This window comes from Gymnoscopelus microlampas, assembly GCF_963454915.1.
Source record: "Gymnoscopelus microlampas genome assembly, chromosome: 10".
Taxonomy (NCBI): Eukaryota; Metazoa; Chordata; class Actinopteri; order Myctophiformes; family Myctophidae; genus Gymnoscopelus; species Gymnoscopelus microlampas.
Window position 1 is genome coordinate 54,171,351 of NC_139947.1, and position 25,226 is coordinate 54,196,576.

Genomic DNA, 25,226 nt, shown 5'->3' on the forward strand with positions numbered 1-25,226 from the left:
AAAGTGGTCTTGCCCTTTAAACCTCTTATCCAACCTACATACTTCATACTGTATTATATTAGTAGTATATATTGTGAAAATAGCTCACGACCAAGACAAAACTACGAGCTGAACAACTAAGGTTGTTTTAGTTTTTAATGATCAATATTTTTTTTTTTGGTACATTATTACTTTATTATACTGTCAGATTGAAAACAAGTTACATTGGGAGTGTTAACTACAATATTTGCATTTTTTTGAATTTTAAACTAAAATAGAATTAAACGATTCATGAAGGGGTTCTTGTTTAATTTATATCATGATTTACTTAATCACAATAAAAACTTTTAGGATGCCAGTTTTGATCATACATCACTAACCGCGTTTTGAAAAATACGCTATAATTGAATATTCTAAACACTAATTTGTTTATTATTAGTATCACTGGCTGACCCATCTGAATAATAAGTGTGAAGATTGATTTTGGTGCATTATTACTTTTTGTATAATGTTAGATTGAACAAAACAGTTACGTTGGGAGTGTTAACTAATAAGAAAAATGTAATTTCCCTTTTCTGTGCAGCAAACTTCTTAAAGTTTTGTAAAAGGTCAATCACAAAATAGTCTAATTTTAGCCTCTCCCCCATAAATACAAAGAGGTCTTGTACATTAATGTGATTCTCTATGTTAAATAAAGGTTACAAACTAAATGGGGGACATGTTGTGATTTACTTTATTTTTACAAAACTGAATAAAGTTTGCTGCAGAGAAAAGGGAAATTACAGACAAAATATGTTTTCTCTTTCATTTAAAGGGGAGGGGGGGGTCCAAAAATGTGGTTATAATAGCAGGCTATGGTATAAATCTTGTAGTTAACACTCCCAACGTAACAAAAACACCTCACTGTCAAAATACAGTGGATATGGATGAAAAATATAAATACGCATCAGATATATATATATACATATAAAATATATAAATGTGTATTAAATATATTATTACATATGAAATGTATAAATGTATATGAGATTTATAAATACATATGAGATATATAAATAAATATAAAATATATACATGCGTATAAAATGTATAAAACAGTAGATATGGATGAAACTCATGAGTTTGGTCTCTCTGCTTGTTTGACACAATGTGATTGTGTGTATTTTTCAGAAACGGACAACACATCTAATTCCAGTAAGAATGAGGTGGAAGCACCAGGAGGAAGTTCTGTGAATACAGGTAAGACAGAGACATTGGAAAATGACTTACTGTTGCTCAAATAGTCGGGTCAAGGAGTCGGGTCGCTAATCTGCCATGAGCGCGAGGCTGCGCTGGCCTGTGCTGGCCTGCGCTGTTGCCCTATCTCTGCAGTCTGCAGCCAGCAAAATGAATACATTTTACATGCATTGCTAGGTTGGATTGGATATGCTATAGCCTACTTTTCTTAGTTGGATTAAACCCAAACAAGTGGCTCAATATTAGCCAATAGCCATATATTCTTGCTAGTCAAAATGATCTCCAAACTACAAAGCATCCATCCATAGTGATCTATCATAAAGATCAGCTGTAGAATGCGGCTCCACGACCCGCTGAATGTAACCCGACACCCGAGTGTTGGTCTCATCTATACTAGTTGTGTGGCGGTGTCGTGCGCAATAAATAGCAGATCTACAAGCTCACAACGCGTCACGAATAGGACGCGTTGTGAGCTTGTAGATCTGCTATTTATGGCATGCAACACCAAGTATGTTGTGCTCCGTTCCCCCTCTAATTAATGTATCACTTAAAGTAGCACAGATTTACCACTGTGAAGTTATGGAAGGTGGAGGGTTTCCAAAAGATGAAATCCCAGGAATAATGTCAGACACTGGAGTTATAAATGGAAAGTGGATTACGCCACGTAGGATCCAATTATTTGTTGACATGGAAGGACCAGCAGTAATAGCCCCTTTCGGGACCCTGTTGTGTTTACCTTTGTTGTATTTGGTTTTGGGAAGGCGGTATCCAGGGTCCCTTGCAGTGGTGGAAAAAGTACTCAAATTCTTTACTTAAGTAAAAGTACCAATACTGCAATATAAAAATACTCTGTTACAAGTAAAAGTCCAGAATTAAAAATTTACTTGAGTAAAAGTACAAAAGTATATGCATCAAAATGTACTTAAAGTACCAAAAGTAAAAGTACTAAATATTTGAAAATAGCCGATCTACAAGCTCACAACGCGTCGCGAAGCGACGCGTTGTGAGCTTGTAGATCTGCTATTTTCAAATAGCCTATGTATAAAATAGGGCTAAAGTGGTTAATTTATGTTTCATTATATCATAATTTATATCTGAAAAGTAACTAGTAACTAAAGTTTTCAAAGAATTGTAGTGGAGTAAAAGTACAATATTTGCCTCTGAGATGTAGTGGAGTAGAAGTAAAAGTATTGGAAATTGGAAATACTCAGGTAAAGTACAAATACCTCAAAATTGTACTTAAGTACAGCACTTAAGTAAATGTACTCAATTACTTTCCACCACTGGTCCCTTGACACTCTAATCACTCTCTCTCATACTCGCGGCTACCACTGTCTGGTCTCGGGCAAATAGCTCGTCGCTTAGAAGTTGCAGAGATTTCTCAAATTACCCAGAAATGCAGTAGTAACGCGCAGAAAGCTGCATTGATCCGCGCGGATCGGCGTTGCCGTTTAACATGTTTAATAAATTAGTAAAACTTAAACTCCTCTCTCACACTCTTCTCCACTTCGCCCATGTCCCGCCTCACTGCGTTGTGACTGTCATGCAAGCATGTAGGAGCTCGGCTAATCAGAGGCAGTAACGTAGGACGCGCAGCTTGTCAGTCACAACCCCCCCAGTTCACCCTGGTATGTCACCAGTAAAGCCCGTATTTCTCCTGTACAAATGCAAAATATAAGGTGCTTACCCGCTTGCCTCAAATGTTAACTAGGTGTCTGGAGTATTTGTGCAATATATTAGTCCATATTTTCCAATTAAGAAGTGTTTAAGTTGGAAGTTTCCAATGGGCGGTACTGACGGGGCGCATCCGGTGAAAGCCGGAATTACACGTACTCAATGTAAACAGGAATTAAACGAGGGGGGGAAATGGCGTTCGTCCACAGACGGGGAAAAAAAAAACCTTTTGGGGGTGAACTATCCCTTTAACAGCAGCAGTTGACAAACAGGTGTCCATTAGATATACATTGTATTATGTAAACGGTCGGGGGAGGGGTTTGCCCAAAGCTCCGGTTGGTTCCCTTTATAGCCACTCCCCCAGATTCTCAGCCACGACCCCTAGATATATTTTATTCTATTTTGATGTGTAGTGTGGCCATTCAGCCACAGGGTGGCGCTTTCATAGTGAGCAGGAGAGTTGTTCTCTCCTCTGAGAGGTTCTGTTCACTTGCGTTGTGAGCCGCTGTCTTTGTTGCCAGGTCTGCTTATTATAAGCTACATTGGGCAGATAACGGATCTGCATGCTCACAACGCCTCGCGTTGCGATGCGTCGTGAGCTTGTAGATCTGCTATTTTCAAATAGCCGACATAGGTTTTAAAGTGCTCACGTGGCCTATTAGTTGTTTCTTTTGGGCTTGTTTTCATAGACCTGCTTGCTTGTTTCTCTCACAAAACCTGCCAACAATGACTGTCTGGGCTCAGTTAACTTTACAGGTTGCAGATCCGGTTTAGACCAGAAATGCAAACAGCCTTTGTACGTGCGTATTTGTGTCCGCAAATTGCCGGATACAGTAGGCGGGCTCCACACAGGATTGGCTCACTGAGCAGTTAGACCCCCCCCCCCCCACACACACACACACAACATTCTAAACATTGTTGTGGTTAGCCCAGGATGACACATTAACACACACACACACACACACACACACACACACACACACACACACACACACACACACACACACACACACACACACACAGGATGTCAGGATGACACATCGTTGGGATAGTTAGTTTAGTTATGAGCTATAGTTATGTTTCATTTAATTTCAAACAAAGTTGATTTGTTGATTTGTACACATTCATATAGCTTCATCGTAGACAGAGCCCTTTTCAGAGGGACACGTGTAGCTTGTAGATCTGCTATTTTCAAACGATTTGTATACATTTGGAAAACTTGATTTTTGGGACATACTGCATAATGAGTACTTTTACTTTTGGTACTTTAAGTATATTTTGATGCCAACACTTTTATACTGAATACCAGACTTTTACTTGTAACAGAGTATTTCTACATTGTGGTATTGATACTTGTGTGGTTGTGTGTGTATGTACACACACACACACACACACACACACACACACACACACACACACACACACACACACACACACACACACACACACACACACACACACACACACTACATGTAGGTGTGCCCTGGGATCTTTTGGCTATGCCAGGTGTGCCTTGGCACAAAACAGGTTGATAAACACTGTTCTCCAGTATATTGTTTCAATTAAATTCCCCAACAATTACTTTAGCCAGTCAGTCAATAGTTGCTCGGCCCTGCCACCTACTGTCCACCTACTGTATTACACAGTGGGGGAAGCCCCTAGAGGAAATACTCTTTAATAATCAGAACTATAGAGCAGACTTCTACTTTATGTTCCTTTCTCTTCTCTTTAATAATCAGAACTATAGAGCAGACTTCTACTTTGTGTTCCTTTCTCTTCTCTTTAATAATCAGAACTATAGTGCAGACTTCTACTTTGTGTTCCTTTCTCTTCTCTTTAATAATCAGAACTATAGTGCAGACTTCTACTTTATGTTCCTTTCTCTTCTCTTTAATAATCAGAACTATAGTGCAGACTTCTACTTTGTGTTCCTTTCTCTTCTCTTTAATAATCAGAACTATAGTGCAGACTTCTACTTTGTGTTCCTTTCTCTTCTCTTTAATAATCAGAACTATAGTGCAGACTTCTACTTTGTGTTCCTTTCTCTTCTCTTTAATAATCAGAACTATAGTGCAGACTTCTACTTTGTGTTCCTTTCTCTTCTCTTTAATAATCAGAACTATAGTGCAGACTTCTACTTTGTGTTCCTTTCTCTTCTCTTTAATAATCAGAACTATAGTGCAGACTTCTACTTTATGTTCCTTTCTCTTCTCTTTAATAATCAGAACTATAGAGCAGACTTCTACTTTATGTTCCTTTCTCTTCTCTTTAATAATCAGAACTATAGAGCAGACTTCTACTTTATGTTCCTTTCTCTTCTCTTTAATAATCAGAACTATAGTGCAGACTTCTACTTTATGTTCCTTTCTCTTCTCTTTAATAATCAGAACTATAGAGCAGACTTCTACTTTGTGTTCCTTTCTCTTCTCTTTAATAATCAGAACTATAGAGCAGACTTCTACTTTGTGTTCCTTTCTCTTCTCTTTAATAATCAGAACTATAGAGCAGACTTCTACTTTATGTTCCTTTCTCTTCTCTTTAATAATCAGAACTATAGTGCAGACTTCTACTTTGTGTTCCTTTCTCTTCTCTTTAATAATCAGAACTATAGAGCAGACTTCTACTTTGTGTTCCTTTATCTTCTCTTTAATAATCAGAACTATAGTGCAGACTTCTACTTTGTGTTCCTTTCTCTTCTCTTTAATAATCAGAACTATAGTGCAGACTTCTACTTTGTGTTCCTTTCTCTTCTCTTGGTCGCTTGTCATCTATCTAAACAAGTCAATACGTTTGTGTTGCAGTGTTGCCATATTTTGTGAGAAATATGCAACCAGCTCTAGGAAAACAAGCAACTACACCACATCACAAGAGCACTTTAAACCTATGCAAGGGCTATTTGAGGGCGATGCGACGCATTGTGAGCTTGTAGATCTGCTATTTTCAAAAACTCTTGCAATAAAATGTGGAATATTTTGAATATTATTGGAAGTGGAAGCTAGGCTAAGAGGAGAGGTGACAATTAGGGAGCAGCAGTATGGGTTTATGCCAAGGATTGATTGATTGATTGATTGAATATTTCATATTAGACAGAAATACAAAACAGCATGAGTACAGTCAAACACTTGCTCTAAAGGGATAATGGTTCGCCCTGAGAGTGCTGATGGAGAAGTATAGAGAAGGACAGAAGGAGTTTATCGGAGGTTATCCACATAATACTTATTCATTATTAATAACCACTTATAACTTATTAGAAACCACTCTTATTGATGCATTTTAAATGAAACTATTTAGTATTTATGATTGACTGAATGTTAATGCTGATGCTCTTCTGTTTTCAGCCCTCCTTGCTAAACTGACGGCCATGGAAAAGAGACTGACTGCGAGTGAGGAACTGAACCGACAGAATGCAGGTATTATAACCTTTATGTTATATAATGAACCGACAGAATGCAGGTATTATAACCTTTATGTTCTATAATGAACAGACAGAATGCAGGTATTATAACCTTTATGTTCTATAATGAACCGACAGAATGCAGGTATTATAACCTTTATGTTCTATAATGAACCGACAGAATGCAGGTATTATAACCTTTATGTTCTATAATGAACCGACAGAATGCAGGTATTATAACCTTTATGTTCTATAATGAACCGACAGAATGCAGGTATTATAACCTTTATGTTCTATAATGAACAGACAGAATGCAGGTATTATAACCTTTATGTTCTATAATGAACAGACAGAATGCAGGTATTATAACCTTTATGTTCTATAATGAACAGACAGAATGCAGGTATTATAACCTTTATGTTCTATAATGAACAGACAGAATGCAGGTATTATAACCTTTATGTTCTATAATGAACAGACAGAATGCAGGTATTATAACCTTTATGTTCTATAATGAACAGACAGAATGCAGGTATTATAACCTTTATGTTCTATAATGAACAGAATGCAGGTACATATTATATTCATTATAATGAATACTGTGCAGTGGTAATACTACATATTATATTCATTATAATGAATACTGTGCAGTGGTAATACTACATATTATATTCATCATAATGAATACTGTACAGTGGTAATACTACATATTATATTCATTATGTTATAATGAATACTGTGCAGTGGTAATACTACATATTATATTCATTAGAAGGACAATATCAGTCACCAGAAGCAGAGACGTGTGTTTTCAATGAGTCTAACATGCATGGAGTTTGAAGACACAATGGGTTCATATAGAAAGGGGGCGTGACTTAAAACATGAATATGAAATATGTAAATATTGAATCAAGGAACATAAAAACTGTCTGGGTTGGAACACAAAGCCAGAGTAGATGTTAAAATGACCCCAGAAGTGTTTAAACACTTGCATTACTGAGCTTTCTTGCCTACTTATACATACTGGCTGGGTCAAAATGACCGTTCAGTGTGAAAAATAATTAATGCCTAAAATCTCTCATAAAATAGTTTAACATTTGATGTATTACCTCGTGCTTTCCTTGCTTACTGTAAGTTGCTCTGAATTAAGAGCATCTGCTAAAAGCCTAAATTGTAAATATGTAATTATGTATTTAAAATGCTATAACGAAATAAAAACTTGGGTTACAGCCAGATTTTATATCCATAAGTATATGACCTCTAGGATAAATTAGGTTCAACAGATATCTCTCCCTCACCAATATTTGATTCATAGATTTCAAAAGCTAAGGTTTAAAAAATATTTTTTTTTGTCGACTCAGATTAACTGTAATTACTACTGGTGTTTTATTCTAACTACATGAGTATTAATGAGTGATTTAATGTTAATATTGTGATGATTTCAGCCAACCTTGCTAAGCTGTCCAGCATCGAAACGAGGGTCAACGAAAGTGAAGGTCAAGTGGAGCAACTGAACAGACACCAAGCAGGTATTATAACTTCACATTTAGCAAACATGTTATGTACTATAATGCAGGGTTTCTCAAAGTGGGTGCTGTGACACCCTAGGGTGCCGTGACACAAGTCCAGGGGTGCCACAGAATACTTTGATAATATTTGGAATTGATCAATATCACTTCAGTTTGACCACTTTAACCATAACCCTCTATACTTGAGATGTTTGGTAGGGTCTTTATCCATCTACACCAAATCTCTTCAACAAAAATAGCAGAACTACAACTCATAACATGTCACAAAGTGACTTGATGTGAGCTTGTAGATCTGCTATTTTCAGTGAACGATTAGAGATGCTGGGGTTCAAGTGGATATGTTCAAATCTGTCCTAATGGAAACTGTTGTCCTTGTGACATACTGTATCCATAGGCGGACGGTAATGAAGGCTTGGGTAGGCTAAGGCTTCCCAAATGTTATGCTGGGGATTGTGCAAATTATATATAATACATGTGTGCAGCATTATATTGACCAATTATTGGTCAATTGGTCAATATAGCCTTCCCAATTGTCAGGCTCACCCGCCGCCTATGACTGTATCTTAGGGGGAAAGAATTATATTTTTGATATAAATGACATCAATATAAGGTGCCATAAAGTAACAATGTCATTCATGTCTTATGACATGAATATGAAATATGTAAATGTTGAATCAAACATAAAAAAATGTCTGGGGTGAAACACAAAAGCCAAAGTAGACTTTAAAATGAACCCAGAAGTGTTTTAACTCAAACTTTAACAAAATAATTGTATTACAGTATGTATTAGTTTTTAAAAAAAGCTCTCTTCATAGGCAGATTTTATTAAAATAAGTGCATGATCTCTGGACTAAATTCAGGTACAACAGAAGTCTCTCCCTCACCCATATTTGATTCATAGAATTAAAACATATTTTTTATGTCAAATAAGATGAACTGTAAACACTGCTGATGTTTTAATCAAACTGCATGAGTATTAATGAGTGATTTAATGTTAATATTGTGATGATTTCAGCCAACCTTGCTAAGCTGTCCAGCATCGAAACGAGGGTCAACGTAAGTGAAGGTCAAGTGGAGCAACTGAACAGACACCAAGCAGGTATTATAACTTCACATTTAGCAAACATGTTATGTACTATAATGCAGGGTTTCTCAAAGTGGGTGCTGTGACACCCTAGGGTGCCGTGACACAAGTCCAGGGGTGCCACAGAATACTTTGATAATATTTGGAATTGATCAAAATCACTTCAGTTTGACCACTTTAACCATAACCCTCTATACTTGAGATGCTTGGTGCGCTATTTATCCATCTACACCAAATCTCTTCAACAAAAATAGCAGAACTACAACTCATAACATGTCACAAAGTGACTTGATGTGAGCTTGTAGATCTGCTATTTTCAGTGAACGTTACCACAAGATTAGAGATGCTGGGGTTCAAGTGGATATGTTCAAATCTGTCCTAATGGAAACTGTTGTCCTTGTGACATACTGTATCCATAGGCGGACGGTAATGAAGGCTTGGGTAGGCTAAGCCTTACCAAATGTTATGCTGGGGATTGTGCAAATTATATATAATACGTGTGTGCAGCATTATATTGACCAATTATTGGTCAATTGGTCAATATAGCCTTCCCAATTGTCAGGCTCACCCGCCGCCTATGATTGTATCTTAGGGGGAAAGAATTATATTTTTGATATAAATGACATCAATTTAAGGTGCCATAAAGTAACAATGTCATTCATGTCTTATGACATGAATATGAAATATGTAAATGTTGAATCAAACATAAAAAAATGTCTGGGGTGAAACACAAAAGCCAAAGTAGACTTTAAAATGAACCCAGAAGTGTTTTAACTCAAACTTTAACAAAATAATTGTATTACAGATGTGCCACTTCAAAACTTCACACGTTACTGTTCTTTCCCTGAAAGTGCCCTGAAAATGCATTTTTTCCTCCCTGTTCTGCCCTTAAAAATGCACTGTTTTGCCCCTGAAAAGAAGTTGTCACTACACACCCCCGTTTTTCCCTTTAACAGACATCCATATACATGAGAAAAAAAGAATGTGTGTTGAAGAAGGTGTCAGACTCATTATGAGGCGAAAGGTGTGGTAACTGGTCTAAACTGGTTAAAAGGCCTGCTGTCATACAGATGAAGTGTTAATTGGTCTAAACTGGTTAGAAGGTAGCCTGCTGTCATACAGATGAAGTGGTAACTGGTCTAAACTGGTTAGAAGGCAGCCTGCTGTCTTACAGATGAAGTGTTAACTGGTCTAAACTGGTTAGAAGGCAGTCTGCTGTCATACAGATGAAGTGGTAACTGGTCTAAACTGGTTAGAAGGCAGTCTGCTGTCATACATATGAAGTGTTAACTGGTCTAAACTGGTTAGAAGGCCTGCTGTCATACAGATGAAGTGGTAACTGGTTTAAACCAAGTAGTGGCCTTACATGTGACCTGTAGAAACACCACTGATCATGTGACCTGTTTATTGTTTTATTGAATTATAAACATTCACATATCTCCTAGTAGAATGTTTTATTGGACAATAAAACATTCTACTAGGAGATATGTGAATGTTTTATTGAATAATAAAACATTCACATACATACATACACATACACATACATACATACATACATACATACAAACAAAATAGTTTAACATTTGATGTATTACCTTGTGTTTTCCTTGCTTACTGTAAGTTGCTCTGAATTAAGAGCGTCTGCTAAATGCCTACATTGTAAATTGTAAATTGTATTTATGTATTTAACATGCTATAAAAAAATAAAAACTTTGTTTACAGCCAGATTTTATTAAAATAAGTAAATGACCTCTAGGATAAATTCAGGTTAAACATAAATCTCTCCCTCAACCATATTTGATTCATAGAATTCAAAAGTTTTAAAATGCATACTTTTATGTCAAATTACATTAAAGGTAGGGTAAGTGATTTGCTTTGGTTAAAAGAAGTGTTAAATAGCTCTATATTGTGACAGTACTCATTGCTATAGAGTGTTTGTTCAGTATTAGGAGTCTCCTTGTCTCTCCAGCTCTTTATTAAACAGAAAATGCATTTTCGTTTCAGTTTCAGTTTCATTTCCAATTTTATCCAACCAGGACAGAGAACTCAATCAGGATACAGATTAAACAAGTGAAATTGGAAGTGATGACACTAAGAAATGAGCAGACAAAATTGGAACTGGAACACTATACAAATTAAGCTTAAAAATGGGTACTTTCTCCTGATTGGCTGAGATTTTGACACCTACCGAAAAATGTATTTTCTGTTTATTAAAGAGCTGGAGAGACAGGGAGACTCCTGTTACTGAACAAACACTCTATAGCAATGATTACTATCAGAATATAGTATTTTAACCTTTTAACAAAATACTTTTTGTTTTAACCAAAACATATCACTTACCCTACCTTTAACTGTAAACACTACTGTTGTTTTAATCAAACTGCATGAGTATTAATGAGTGATTTAATGTTAATATTGTGATGATTTCAGCCAACCTTGCTCAGCTGTCCAGCGTAGAAATGAAGGTGAACAGACACAATGCAGGTATTATAACTTCACATTTAGCCAACATTTTATGTACTATAAAGCAGGGTTTCTCAAAGTGGGTGCTGTGACACCCTAGGGTGCCATGACACAAGTCCAGGGGTACCGCAGAATACTTTAATATTTGTAATTGATCAAAATCACTTCAGTTTGACCACTTTAACCATAACCCTCTATACTTGAGATGCTTGGTGCGCTCTTTTTCCATCTACACCAAATCTCTTCAACAAAAATAGCAGATCTATAAGTTCCTAACATGTCAAAAGTCACGCGATGTGAGCTTATAGATCGGCGATCTATTGGTGAATGTTACCACGAGATTAGAGATGCTGAGGTTTAAGTGATAGTTTCAATCTGTCCTAATGGAAACTGACATTCTCTCAAGTTGTCCTTGTGACATACTGTATCTTAGGAGGAAATAATTAAATTTTTACGTCTCATAATGTGACATACATTTAAGGTGCCATAAAGTAACAATGTCATTCATGTCTTATGCCATGAATATGAAATATTTAAATGTTGAATCAAGCAACATAAAAACTGTCTGGGGTGAAACACAAAAGCCAGAGTAGACTTTAAAATGACCCAAAGGTGTTTTAAAGGAGGAGTTCACCCAAAAAATGACTTATTTTCTATCAATTGCACACCCCATGAAGCCTTGAATTCATGGATTTATTTTTGTTTTTGTGGCATTCCTAAGCCAATAATTTGATGACGGTGTGTATCCGGTAGGAGACACAAACAATCTACTTTGTGTCTCCTACCGGATACATTAGCCGGTAGGAGACGGGAATCAAATTATTAGCTTAGGAATGCCACAAAAACAAAAATAAATCCATGGATTCAAGGCTTCATGGGGTGTGCAATTGATGGCAAATAAGTTGTTTTTTGGGTGAACTACTCCTTTAACACTTGCTTGATTGAGCTTTCTTGCCTACTAACACCTACTGTTTGGGTCAAAATTACCCTTCAGTGTGAACAAGAATGTATTTCTAAAATCTCTCTTCATCTGGGCTCAAACTTAAACCAGCAGATTTTATTGAAATAAGTGCATGGTCTCCAGGCTAAATTCAGGTTCAACAGAAATCTCTCCCAGCCATATTTGATTCATAGTAATATCAAATATTTTTTATGTCAAATCAGATTAACTGTAAACAGTGCTGGTGTTTTAATCAAACCGCATGCATATTAATGAGTGATTTAATGTAATGTATTGTGATGATTTCAGCCAACCTTGCTCAGCTGTCCAGCGTAGACATGAGGTTGAATCTAACTGAGAGTCGAGTGGAGGAAGTGAACAGACACAATGAAGGTATTGTACTTTCATTGTTAGAAAACTCATGTTGAAAACTCTGACAATACATACTGATTAGTGTGGCTGTTGATTCTGATTGTCTCTAGGCAACCCCAGTGTTGTTCTTACACACAATGTCACAAACATAACATAAGTCAAATTAACAACTACTCAAACTACTGAAATTCAAAGTTATTAAATCTAACTGCATGAGTATTAATGAGTGATTTAATGTTGTGATTATTTCAGCTCAGCTGTCCATCGTCGAGATGAGGCTGAATGTAAGTGACCATCGAGTGGAGAACGTGAGCAGACTCATAACAGGTATTATTACTATTAGCACTTTTAGCAAACATGTCATGTTATCCCTAGTTAAAAGTTCCAAAGAGCAATGATGTGTCAAAGTTAGAGGGCAGCCTGCTGTCATACAGATGAAGTGTTAACTGGTCTAAACTGGTTAGAAGGCCTGCTGTCATACAGATGAAGTGTTAACTGGTCTAAACTGGTTAGAAGGCCTGCTGTCATACAGATGAAGTGTTAACTGGTCTAAACTGGTTAGAAGGCAGCCTGCTGTCATACAGATGAAGTGGTAACTGGTTCTTGAATGCACTCGACCGGCCGAGCTTTCACGATCCTTCCGGTCGGGTGCGGGTGTTTATTTTATTATTATTATTATTAATATTATTATTATTATTACCCTTATTATTATTATTATTATTATTATTATTATTATCCATGCGTTATCAGCTCTTACATCTGTTATTTTATAAGTGTAATGACTTTCCAATCCAAAACTAAAGTGAAGCGTGGAGTGTAACTCTGCATTAGTTTCCATACACTACGACTAGACCAGTGGTTCTCAATCTTTTTCATGTCAAGGACCCTCAACAGAGACGTGCACAGATAGACTCTAGGTGGTGCTAGAGCACCTGCCCTTTGCCCTCTTGACCAGAAGTGCCCTTTTGAAAAAAAGAAAAAAAAAGTTTTTTTTTTTTCCAGTTTACAGCAGGGGTCTTCAACAGGGGGTCCGGGACCCCTAGGGGGTTCTCAGAGTTACTACAGGGGGTCTGCCAAATCTTTGTGATATGATTTTTCTTTTTACCATAACCACTCGAAACCTAGCATCCCTTTTCTGAGGAGAACTTTAGCCAAAAATAGCAGATCTACAAGCCCACAACGCCTCGCGCTGCGAGGCGTTGTGGGCTTGTAGATCGTACTATTTTTGGCAAAGAGGTATAGGTGTAGAGGGAAAAAAGAGCAGACCAAGTAAACAAAAAAAAGTATAATTTACTTGAGCACCTGCCCCTCAAAATGTCTGTGCACGCCACTGACCCTCAAAATGATATGTATTTGGCCGCGAACCCTAATCAAAAAATATTCCGTTAGCCGGTATTTACCGGCCATTGACCGGTAAAAGTTTGAATTGTCCGGTAATTATAAACACCACCGGCCACCGTGGCCGGTTGGGAAAATGGTGTTATTAGGCTATTTTATCATTTAAGCCTATTATTAATATTATTATTTGGATAAAGTAGTTGGCTGCAAACAACAACATAATCATTTAAAGTTTTTATCATGATCTGGCTGTGGTTTAATTCCCGACAGCCTGCTCTGCTGCTGCTGCGCACTGCAGTAGTAGATTCGCCTATTCGTTGTACGATGGTGTCGCACATTGAAAATATCAGAGCTACAAGCTCACAGCACGTCGCAACGCGCTGTGCTATTTTTGATACGCCACAAAACAGCTGATAGACACAGCTGTGTCTCCTCCTCATCAGCCAGCGTGGTTCGCTCGCGTGTGTTGATAAAAAAAACGGGATTTTCCGAGGTGATAGAATCTGAACCAAACCGGACCCAATTGTCGATAAAGGGACCCGTCCAGAACACGTGTGGGTCGTGGATATTATGCAAGCACAGTGACTGTCTGTCTGCAATGGATAAAGTGGTGAAAGTTGGGCGACGGTGTCGCGCATGGAAAGGCTCTGCCGCAGCTCGCCCCAAAACACCCTCGCCCCCATTTTTCAGGCGGACCAGCGGTTCTTGTATTCTTGTATTTGTTTTACTGAGGATAAGGGTAGAAATAGGTTTAGGATTAGGTATAGTTTTACTGAGGTTAAGAGGATAAGGTTAGGTTTAGGCATAGTTTACTGATAATGTTTAGGAATACCAGGCGAATACAGCCGGATTTTCCCCGGGGCGACTGTGTTTTGGGGCGAGCAGGCGGTATTCGTTGCGCAGCAGTTCACTCATGCCCACTTTATTCATTACATTTTTGGCAAGCGACATCTCTGCATGATATAGTAGATCATATAATTTAGTTATCTATAAAAACAGGAACAGATTGCATCTGTGATAAAGTGGAAAGAAGCGCAGCTCTAAAGTAACAAGGTGTAATGATCAGTTGGGTGCATACAGTATGCAGTGCAAACGCGCATGTGACGTTAATTATAATATATGGCCGGTAAATGTATTCTTTGGCCGGTAAAATATAATCCTGCCGGCCCAAAAAATGCGTCGCGGATATATATATATATATATATATATATATATATATATATATATATATATATATATATATATATATATATATATATATATATATACATACATACATATATATACACACATACACACAACTACACTTAGTAATTATTATTATTTTATTTTTTGGGGGCCATTTTAGTTTATTTTTTTCATGAAAACAGAGAATCATAGCTACACATTTAAATATTGGTTGTGCAGTTTGACTCACCAGTTTTAGAGTCAATAAATGTGTTCTACAATTCTTGGAGCTGAGAAAACAGCCTTCTCTAGAAATGTAGTCGAGTCAAAAGTTGTGGAGTGAAAGTTATAAACACTCTTAGAAGTCCTAAAATCTGAATTACTTGAGTAAAAGTGGAAATACTAATCAAACTAAAATAGCAGATCTACAAGCTCCTATTAGCTGCTATAAACTGCTATAGCTGATCTACAAGACACAGAAATTATGAGAATATTAATCTGATATGTCAATACTGTGGCTTTAACACATTTTAGACAGGAAAAAAAATCAGTGGAGGTTTTTATCATCTGCTGAAAAAGCTATCTACTTATAGGGTTACATAATAATATAAACTATTTGATCATTAAGTATAATATATGCTTTCATAGTAATATAAATAATATGATCATTAACAGTATAATATATGCTTTTATAGTCATATAATAATGTGATAATGCTCCTGTGTTGACAGACCAACCAAAGGTGGCCTTCTCTGCTTATTATCTGGGTAATGGAGGTATTGGACCATTTGGTGATGAAAAAACTCTGGTTTATCAGAGAGTTCACTCTAACATCGGCAACGCCTACAGTACATCTACAGGTAGGTGATGATTAAGTTAATTATGTTAATGAACTTTACATTAAAAGTAGGGTGAGTGATATTTAGCGGTGCCAGCCGCTCTACATTTGACCATGTGTGTCCGTATGTTTGCGGACGGCAAAGATGCAACACATCAAGACATGCACACACACAAGCCATCACTGCACACGTGCGCGCATGCACACGCACGCACACGCACACACGCACACGCACACGCGCACACACACACACACACACACACACACACACACACACACACACACACACACACACACACACACACACACACACACACACACACACACACACACACACACACACACACACACACACACACACCAACCCACCTCTTCAGGAAACACTACCCTTCCTCTTTGCCTGGCCTACTTGTTGTTAACTAGTTGTACGAACTCTTGTTTTATTGTTGTATTGTTTTATTGGATCTTGTTTAGTCGATACACTTATTTGTTTTAGCTCGTACTCATTTGATTTTGCTATTTTGTCTCATCTGTTTAAGAAAGTAGGTAGCTGATATATTGGGCTTTTACCTTAGCGCTAGGTTTACTCTTGGTTGCTTGTTTTTGCAGGAAATGCACTTAAGACTTCTGGTGATTAGTAGTTTCATTCCCTACCTATGTTGAATACACTTATTGTAAGTCACTTTGGATAAAAGCGTCTGCTAAATGACTGTAATGTAATGTAATGTAATGTAATATGTGTGTGTGTGCGTGTGCGTGTGCGTGTGTGTGTGTGTGTGTGTGTGTGTTCCAGGTCAGTTCTCCGCACCTGTGAAAGGAGTTTATCAGTTCAGATTCACTGCAGCCGGCTATGAGTCATCAAATTTTGTGTGGGTCTACATGTATAAAAATGATCAGCAGCTCATTAAGAACTATGGATACAGAACTACTGATAATGGGTATGAATACGTGTCTAATGGAGTGATCATAGAGCTGGAGCAGAGAGACAGAGTGTACATGACGATGCCTGGTGGCAGTAACATCAGGCTCTATGATAGCACAGACACTCACAACACATTCAGTGGTTTTCTGCTCTATTCTCTGTAACTCTGCTACTGACACTGCTGGAAACTCACTGAGTACATTTACTCAAATACTCTACTTGAGTACAATTTAGAGATACTTTTACTTGACTTCATTACGTCCCCTTCTCAATACTTCATGTCAGTGTTTCTCAAAGTGGGGTCCGGGGGTCCTTCGGGGGGTCCCCAGCTAAACGTGTTAATATAGGAAGACAAAGTAAATACATAAAGCATTTAAACCAGTATGTTATGATGATCTACAAGCTCACGCTGGTGTGTTGTGAGCCTGTAGATCTGCTGTTTAAAAAGACATACATTGGAAAGTCTTGAAACATGAGGAATAATTTAGAAAATACCAAATACCAAATCTACTCTCATGGAGGTCCCAGATGGGGGTCTGCAGATAAACACATATTGATTTGGGGTCCATTACATCTCAGAGGCAATACTTTTTACTCCATTACAATTATTTGATTACTTTAAGGTGTAGATTTAGATTACTAAAACAAAACATATATTTTAAGCACAATGTTATACTTCAACTCTTCCAAAATAGCAGATCTACAAGCTCACAACGTCTTGCAATGCATCACATTATGAGCTTGTAGATCTGCTATTATTCTAAGACAAATATAAAAAGGTTAAATAGGCCCTTCTGCATAAAGAGTACTGTAAGTATGTTTTAATGACAATACTTTTGTACTTTTACAGACCTTTTACTTGTAATAGAGTATTTCTACATTACTTCTAAGTCATTCTGGATAAGAGTGTAAATGTCTCAATTGTAACTTGTACTTGTAAATGGTATTTGTACTTTTACTTCAGTAAAACCTGTGAGTACTTCTTCCACCACTGTCCTGATAGCTTTACATTAAAGAGCTTCTGTAATGTTCATGTTCATGTTGTCAATAAAGACACATTCATTACATTAAAGAGCTTCTGTAATGTTCATGTTCATGTTGTCAATAAAGACACATTCTAAAGCACTGTTGTTTGTCTGTTGTATGTTTTAATTGTAATGATTATTTGTCATTGTATTATTATGTATTTTATTGTATTGTATTATTTATATACTGATGTCATACAGAAAACTTGTATCTTCATATATTTCTTCTTTATATATATTTAAGTAAATCTCTGTTGTCGGGCAGAAATTAACTCAAACCCCCAAAAACATGTTTTTAAAACAACACAATCCTGTCTCAAAGTTGGTGACTTTATACATTGTCAGATACAAGGCTCACTTAGGAAGGCAATCAACAGAGTCAGGTAGTTTTTACCTTTAGCAGAAACCTGTAAGACACCTTGTTGTTTGTTTTGCAGCGTTTTTTCCTTTCATGTATAATAGCTTGTTCTACATTTTAAAACAGACTAAAGCAACATTTTAGGTATATTTATATTTATAACTTAAATGGATGTTATTCCAAAAGGCACTTTTTAATAGTTTTTAGCACTTTATAAATCAACTGAAATGAAGGTATTTATTTATAAATCAACTGAAATGAAGGTATTTATTTATCCCATGAACTATTTTAAATTCAGGGTCATTTCAAGCCTGGGTTACATTATGTCCCAACATTATTCATCTCTTTGATAAAGTATTGATTTTTAAAAATATGTATAATAGATCAAATTGATTCATTGTTGAACCCCTAATCCTGATAGCTACTGGCAGTGGCAGTGGTGTGTAAAGTAACGAAGTATATTTACTCAAGTACTGCACTTCAGTACAAGTTTGAGGTACTTTTACTTTACTGGAGTATTTCCAATTTTCTGTACTTTTACTTCTACTCCACTACATCTCAGAGGCAAATATTATACTTTTACTCCACTACAATTATTTGAAAACTTTAGTTACTAATTACTTTGTAGATTTGAATTATTATTACAAAACACTCAAGCCCTATTTAAACTTTGGCTACTTGAAAATAGCAGATCTACAATCTATAATCCTTTGAAAATAGCAGATCTACAATCTATTATCCTTTGAAAATAGCAGATCTACAAGCTCACAACGGGTGGTGAAGTGACCCGTTGTGAGCTGATGTCATGTACATGAATACTCTTCTTTCAGTGATCATATAAACTGCTCTCTCATAATTAGAATAATTAGAATGACTACGTTGCTATGGCGTGCACATACCTGCTACTATGGTCCATTGATCGTACCACCAGCAGCTCTCAGCTCACAGCCGTTGCCAAACACCTACATAAACACATGGAATCTCCCATTACTCAATATCAAGGGGTTTCCTGTTTACCAGTGTTGCCATGTCTGCATATAATCAGCGACTTTGGGCTTGATTCTTGTAGTTGCTTCATATTATCTAAACATCACAAAACAAAGTAGGTTTAGTCATAAACCACCATGCTGGGTGAATGCAATAAACTATTATGTACATGAGCCTCTATGTTGCTATCAAACACAATGAACATAGAAGTTAACTCCTTCCTCAAACTCTTTCTAAAGTGCATGTATGTGGTTTGTGGTTCCCACCAGTCCTGCTGCACAGCACCACCACAAACTGTGGAAGTGCAGTAACAGTAATAAGTACATATAAAACCCATGAAACAAACAAATAAAACACAACCCGCATTGTAACATACCTTTGTGGTAAAGTTTGGATGCACGGTTAAAAAGACAGTCTCTTATGAACCAACATGAAACAGAGCTTCTGCACCTTGTTGTTGCTTAATGCAAAAGTCCTGTGAATCCAAGTCACGTGAGAGCAGACCAACGAGACACACAAACGTGACTTTGACACTTCAAAATAAAAGCATTGCTAAAACACACATAAATAATGTAGGCATAACAAATTAACTTAAATACAGCCCTATTATGAGAAATAACACAAATGATATTAACTTATAGTTACAAACACTGTCAGTTACATTGGCATGGATTTCAAATAGAGTTTTAAACCTCTCAGAGCTTCCATAGACAACCGGAGTCCTGACGTCACTCGTTCATCCTCTGGTTCGTAAAGTCATTTCTCTATGGAGAATAACATTGGGTCATCATAGAATCGTCTCATATAAGAATTGTGGTCCAAAAATAAACAAACTGTCTCGGCGATATTGTCGGGGAGGAGGCTCTGTATCGTTTATGATAGTCAGTCACTTATATTTGATACAGTCTGTTTCTGGCGAAAATGTAACTAATTCGGCGGAAGTAACATTATCGTTTTCTCACCGTCAGTTGATGCTTCATATCCATAAGAGTCAAACCGCCGGGGTCATTTGTTTATTTTTGGAACACAGTTCTTATTTGACACGATATTAAACACATCTATGGGATTCAGAATGGGGGTGGAAAACTGCGAACCAGGTAGACGAACAAAGGATGCGTAAATTACGTCAGACTTCGGTGGTCTATTGTGAATCTGCATGAGTTTATATGACTCAACCCCCGTACGGTCAGGCTTTATTTCAGCTAAAGTCCAGTTCTGACCGGCTATACAGTCCAGTTCTGACCGGCTATACAGTCCAGATATAACAACGTTACTGCAGAGCTGAAGAGGAGATCCTGTGGTCAGTCAGACGTCATTTATTCATCCTTATATCATGTTCATCATTTATCATTAAATGGAGCAAATGAAATGGTTCATTTATGTAGCGATTTTATTTTAACGCTTCACATAGCGCGCACACACACACACACACACACACACACACAGACACAGTGGAGGAAACCATGCAAGGCACCAACCTGTTCATCGGGAGCAATTATGGGTTCAGCGTCTTGCTCAAGGACACTTCAACACTAACTCTGGGGAGCCCCCCAGCCCAGGATAGAACTAGGAACCTTGCAGTTTCCAGTTCAATCTAACCGGCCACTCTACCGCTGAGCCACTGCCGCCCGCAACTGAAAAAATCAACAGATTCTCACTCTCAACCCGTCACTTATTTATGGCTGATTGGTCACGTCCCCAAGTGTCACTCGGGGGGGCTTTTCTGCCTATTTGCGAGGTGGCAGTGGCTCAGGGGTAGAGTGGCAGAGTGGTAGAGTTTAAAATGAAACCAAACCATTTTAACCTCTCAAGAGTTAAATTATTGTTATCTGCATTACTTGCAGATAACAAAAGAATTGTTATTTTGATCAACGTTTGCCTGTTTATCTTTCCTATGGAACCAACATCAATACAGCTAATATTTAAATATATATTTGGGGTCTGGGAGTCTAAATCTCATCAAATGGTGGTAATTTGTGGCTCAAATGCAGAATAAATAATGGACCTTGATATGAAAAAGGTTGACATGATTCTAGGTGAGATGGAAACACTACCCACTACGGCCACAAGATGGAGCCCCGTCCCATACATTGTTGTTTTCCAAAGCTGTAGTCTAGGTAGGTATGCCCCCTAGTGGAGGAGCACCGGAACTGTTCTGTATCATCTATCATGGTCTGAAATGTATAAAACAGAACTAAACAAATATAATGTGTAGTTTATGAACCTTGTTCTCATGTTTGTTTGTTTTTTTGTTTGTGTTTTGTTACTTAGGCTTGTTTTACAAATAGCCAATGTATATCCAAGGGGGTCAGAAGAAGCGGTATAAAGACAACATCAAAACCCACCTGAGGAAATGTCGCTTCAACCTCACCAACTGGGAGGAGGGGGCTGTCCCCCAGAGAGACGTGTGGAGCAGGATGGTCCATGAAGGCACGGCACACCTGGAAAAGGACCTCCACTGTGCCACGGAAACCAAGAGGCAACAAAGAAAGGAGAGATCCACCACCAAAACAGCTCCTCACACCGCCACCACCACCACTTACATATGCCCCCACTGCAATAGAGACTGTGGATCCCGGATTGGCCTCTACAGCCACCTGAGGACCCACAGATGACCAGACCGACCTACAGGAGGACAATCATACTCGTTTCGAGTCAGTGGCGTGCACCAACACTAAGCCCACAACGCCTCGCAGCGCGAGGCGTTGTGGGCTTGTAGATCTGCTATTTTTGGCTAAAGTTCTCCTCAGAAAAGGGATACTAGGTTTCGGTTTTTGGACGGCGCGTTGTGACCGTGTAGATCTGCTATTTTCAAATAGCCTAGGTATAAAATAGGGCTAAAGTGGGTAATGTATGTTTTATAATGTAATCATTTATATCTGCAAAGTAATTAGTAACTGAAGTTTTCAAATAATTGTATTGGAGTAAAAGTACAATATTTGCCTCTGATATGTAGTGGAGTAGAAGTAAAAGTATAGACAATTGGACTAAAGTAAAAGTACCTGAAAATTGTACTTAAGTACAGTACTTGAGTAAATGTACTTAGTTACTTTACACCACTGGTTCTACACCTATAAAGCAAAGTCCAAATAAGCACCTTTACACTTTAGAAACGGGCCCCAAAAAAAAACGTGTCCTACAAATACCAATATTTACAAGCGACTTTACAGACAAACAAGCCCAACCTGGCAACACTGTGCCCAACCTAGATCATAATACAGAATAATGAGCCCGTCAGAAATGATGTGGTTATCTTCCTTTTTGTGCCAAGGACCCCCAAAATGTCATTTGGCCGCAGACACCCCCTCTGAAAATGTTTTGTGCCAGGGACCCCCAGAAGAGAATTTTGTGTTAAAAAAACACACTTTCAAGATTTTTCGTGCGCGCAAGTGTGTGTGTGTGTGTGTGTGTGTGTGTGTGTGTGTGTGTGTGTGTGTGTGTGTGTGTGTGTGTGTGTGTGTGTGTGTTTAACCCAGCAGCCCAATGTAAATTACACCACCTCTGTTTTAACCCAGCAGCCCAATGTAAATTACACCACCTCTGTTTTAACCCAGCAGCCCAATGTAAATTACACCACCTCTGTTTTAACCCAGCAGCCCAATGTAAATTACACCACCTCTGTTTTAACCCAACAGCCCAATGTAAATTACACCACCTCTGTTTTAACCCAACAGCCCAATGTAAATTACACCACCTCTGTTTTAACCCAACAGCCCAATGTAAATTACACCACCTCTGTTTTAACCCAGCAGCCCAATGTAAATTACACCACCTCTGTTTTAACCCAACAGCCCAATGTAAATTACACCACCGCTGTTTTAACCCAACAGCCCAATGTAAATTACACCACCTCTGTTTTAACCCAACAGCCCAATGTAAATTACACCACCTCTGTTTTAACCCAACAGCCCAATGTAAATTACACCACCTCTGTTTTAACCCAGCAGCCCAATGTAAATTACACCACCTCTGTTTTAACCCAACAGCCCAATGTAAATTACACCACCTCTGTTTTAACCCAACAGCCCAATGTAAATTACACCACCTCTGTTTTAACCCAACAGCCCAATGTAAATTACACCACCTCTGTTTTAACCCAGCAGCCCAATGTAAATTACACCACCTCTGTTTTAACCCAACAGCCCAATGTAAATTACACCACCTCTGTTTTAACCCAACAGCCCAATGTAAATTACACCACCTCTGTTTTAACCCAACAGCCCAATGTAAATTACACCACCTCTGTTTTAACCCAACAGCCCAATGTAAATTACACCACCTCTGTTTTAACCCAGCAGCCCAATGTAAATTACACCACCGCTGTTTTAACCCAGCAGCCCAATGTAAATTACACCACCGCTGTTTTAACCCAGCAGCCCAATGTAAATTACACCACCTCTGTTTTAACCCAGCAGCCCAATGTAAATTACACCACCTCTGTTTTAACCCAGCAGCCCAATGTAAATTACACCACCTCTGTTTTAACCCAACAGTGTCACGGTGCGGGGTTTCGGCCCCGCCCCCTTCCTCCTCTCTGACTCTGATTTTGGCCTGTGTGTGAGCTCGGACCCGCAGCACGCCCGGCTGCAAGCCCTTGGGCTAATGACTTATGTTGGCTACTTAAGACTTTCCAGCCGGTGGCCTTTTGCGGGTTGATAACCATTGTTACGGTGTTGTTTCTGTTCCTGTCTGTTTCCCTCCTGCAAGAGGTGACCTTGTTTTGTAACCTGAACTTCTAGTAAAGTACCTTTATTTCAACGTTATACTGTGTCGCGTCCTGCATTTGGATCCACCTTTCTGTCCGCGGCGATATCGTGACAGTATCAACCCGCCAACCATGGATCCAGCGGGGCGCGCGTCCGCGCCTGGAGGCAAGGTAGATGGCGTGACCATCATGGGTTGTTTAAACGCCATATTCGACACTCTGCGCCGCATGGATGATCGCCTGCTGCGTCTCGAGACCAATCTGTCGGGCGGCCAGTCCGCGATCCTGTTCCGTGTCTCTAACTGGTGGGAGCGAATGCTCCAGGCGGGGGAGGCGCCCGTCAGTGCGCGCGCGGAAGCGGCGACGGTCCGCTCCCACGTTCTGGAGGTGGTTGCTCCCGAAGCAGACTCCAGTTCCACCCCGCAACCCGCGGCTTCGTCCTCCTCATCTTCGGACCTGCGGGTGAGGGCCCGTACCCGGCCTCCGACCCGCGGAGTTCCCGCCGTCGGGGGTTGCCTCGGGTTCGTCACCACTCTCCCTCCCCCGAGGGAGCGCGAGCCCGGCGATGGAGGTCGTCATCGGGGAGTCGTCCTGGTTACTCCCGCGAGAGGGAGAGTCACTGTCCCCGCCGGGCGGTGTCCTCCGATCCTCTTCTCTCTCGCCGTCCTGTTCCTGTTCACCGTCCTGCTCCTCCTCCTGTGGTAGGGTTCCCGCCGGAGCCCGAGACGGAGAAGCAGCGGCGGGCCCGGCTTGGACTATGTTTCTACTGTGGCGAAGGGGGGGGCCACCATATCAACAACGGTCCAGTGAGACCCCCGCGCCCTAAGTAGAAAGTTAAGTTCTTGTTTTGTTCTGTTTTCTACTAGTTCTGAGTTTGTTTTTGCTGTTGTGGTTTTGTTCTGAGCTCACCTTGCCTTGCTTTGGTTTTTCCCCCTCTGTCTCTCTTTCTTACCTGTCCTGTCTGCAGCTCTTCCTTCGCCCCGGGTCGGCGGCGACGAACGGCGAGCGGCCTGCCGAGACGTCCGGGCCTGGAGGGGCGCCGCCAGTTTCGGTGCGGCGTCCGCTCCTTCTGTTTTGGCTGGCGGTCTCGGCAGGTCCACTTGGTTCCCGTGCTCCAGTCGTCGCTGCCCGGGCCCTTCCTCTTCAGCCTTGGTTTCTCGCCCTGCCTGTGCCCTCTGCGCCGACACCCTCCGCGCAGAGCCCTGGCAGCCCCCC

The 25,226-nt window shown here is 39.2% G+C and overlaps 1 protein-coding gene and 2 long non-coding RNA genes across 3 annotated transcripts in view; 2 read left to right on the forward strand and 1 right to left on the reverse strand.

The window, feature by feature from the left end:
- The window catches only part of LOC311053822, a 452,603-nt gene that overhangs the window by 225,866 nt on the left and 201,511 nt on the right, over positions 1-25,226 (reverse strand). The window lies entirely within an intron of this gene.
- LOC311053577 lies at positions 1,149-12,662 on the forward strand. The gene is made up of 3 exons (XR_014601647.1): positions 1,149-1,218; positions 6,228-6,299; positions 12,609-12,662. It is a non-coding gene; the product is annotated as an uncharacterized lncRNA (long non-coding RNA).
- LOC311053576 (complement C1q tumor necrosis factor-related protein 3-like) lies at positions 12,679-18,054 on the forward strand. Its single transcript, XM_084069185.1, has 4 exons — positions 12,679-12,692; positions 12,924-12,998; positions 15,908-16,036; positions 16,808-18,054. Exons 2-4 carry the CDS (start codon positions 12,944-12,946, stop codon positions 17,098-17,100), a joined length of 477 nt encoding a protein of 158 aa, XP_083925311.1. The 5' UTR covers positions 12,679-12,692; positions 12,924-12,943; the 3' UTR covers positions 17,101-18,054.

Excerpts from the sequence above, each read along its gene's own strand:
- LOC311053576 (XM_084069185.1), top strand. The coding sequence starts at position 12,944 with ATGAGGCTGAATGTAAGTGACCATCGAGTGGAGAACGTGAGCAGACTC. Across the intron at positions 12,999-15,907 it reads CGTGAGCAGACTCATAACAG|ACCAACCAAAGGTGGCCTTC; the intron begins GTATTATTACTA and ends CTGTGTTGACAG. Across the intron at positions 16,037-16,807 it reads CGCCTACAGTACATCTACAG|GTCAGTTCTCCGCACCTGTG; the intron begins GTAGGTGATGAT and ends TGTGTGTTCCAG.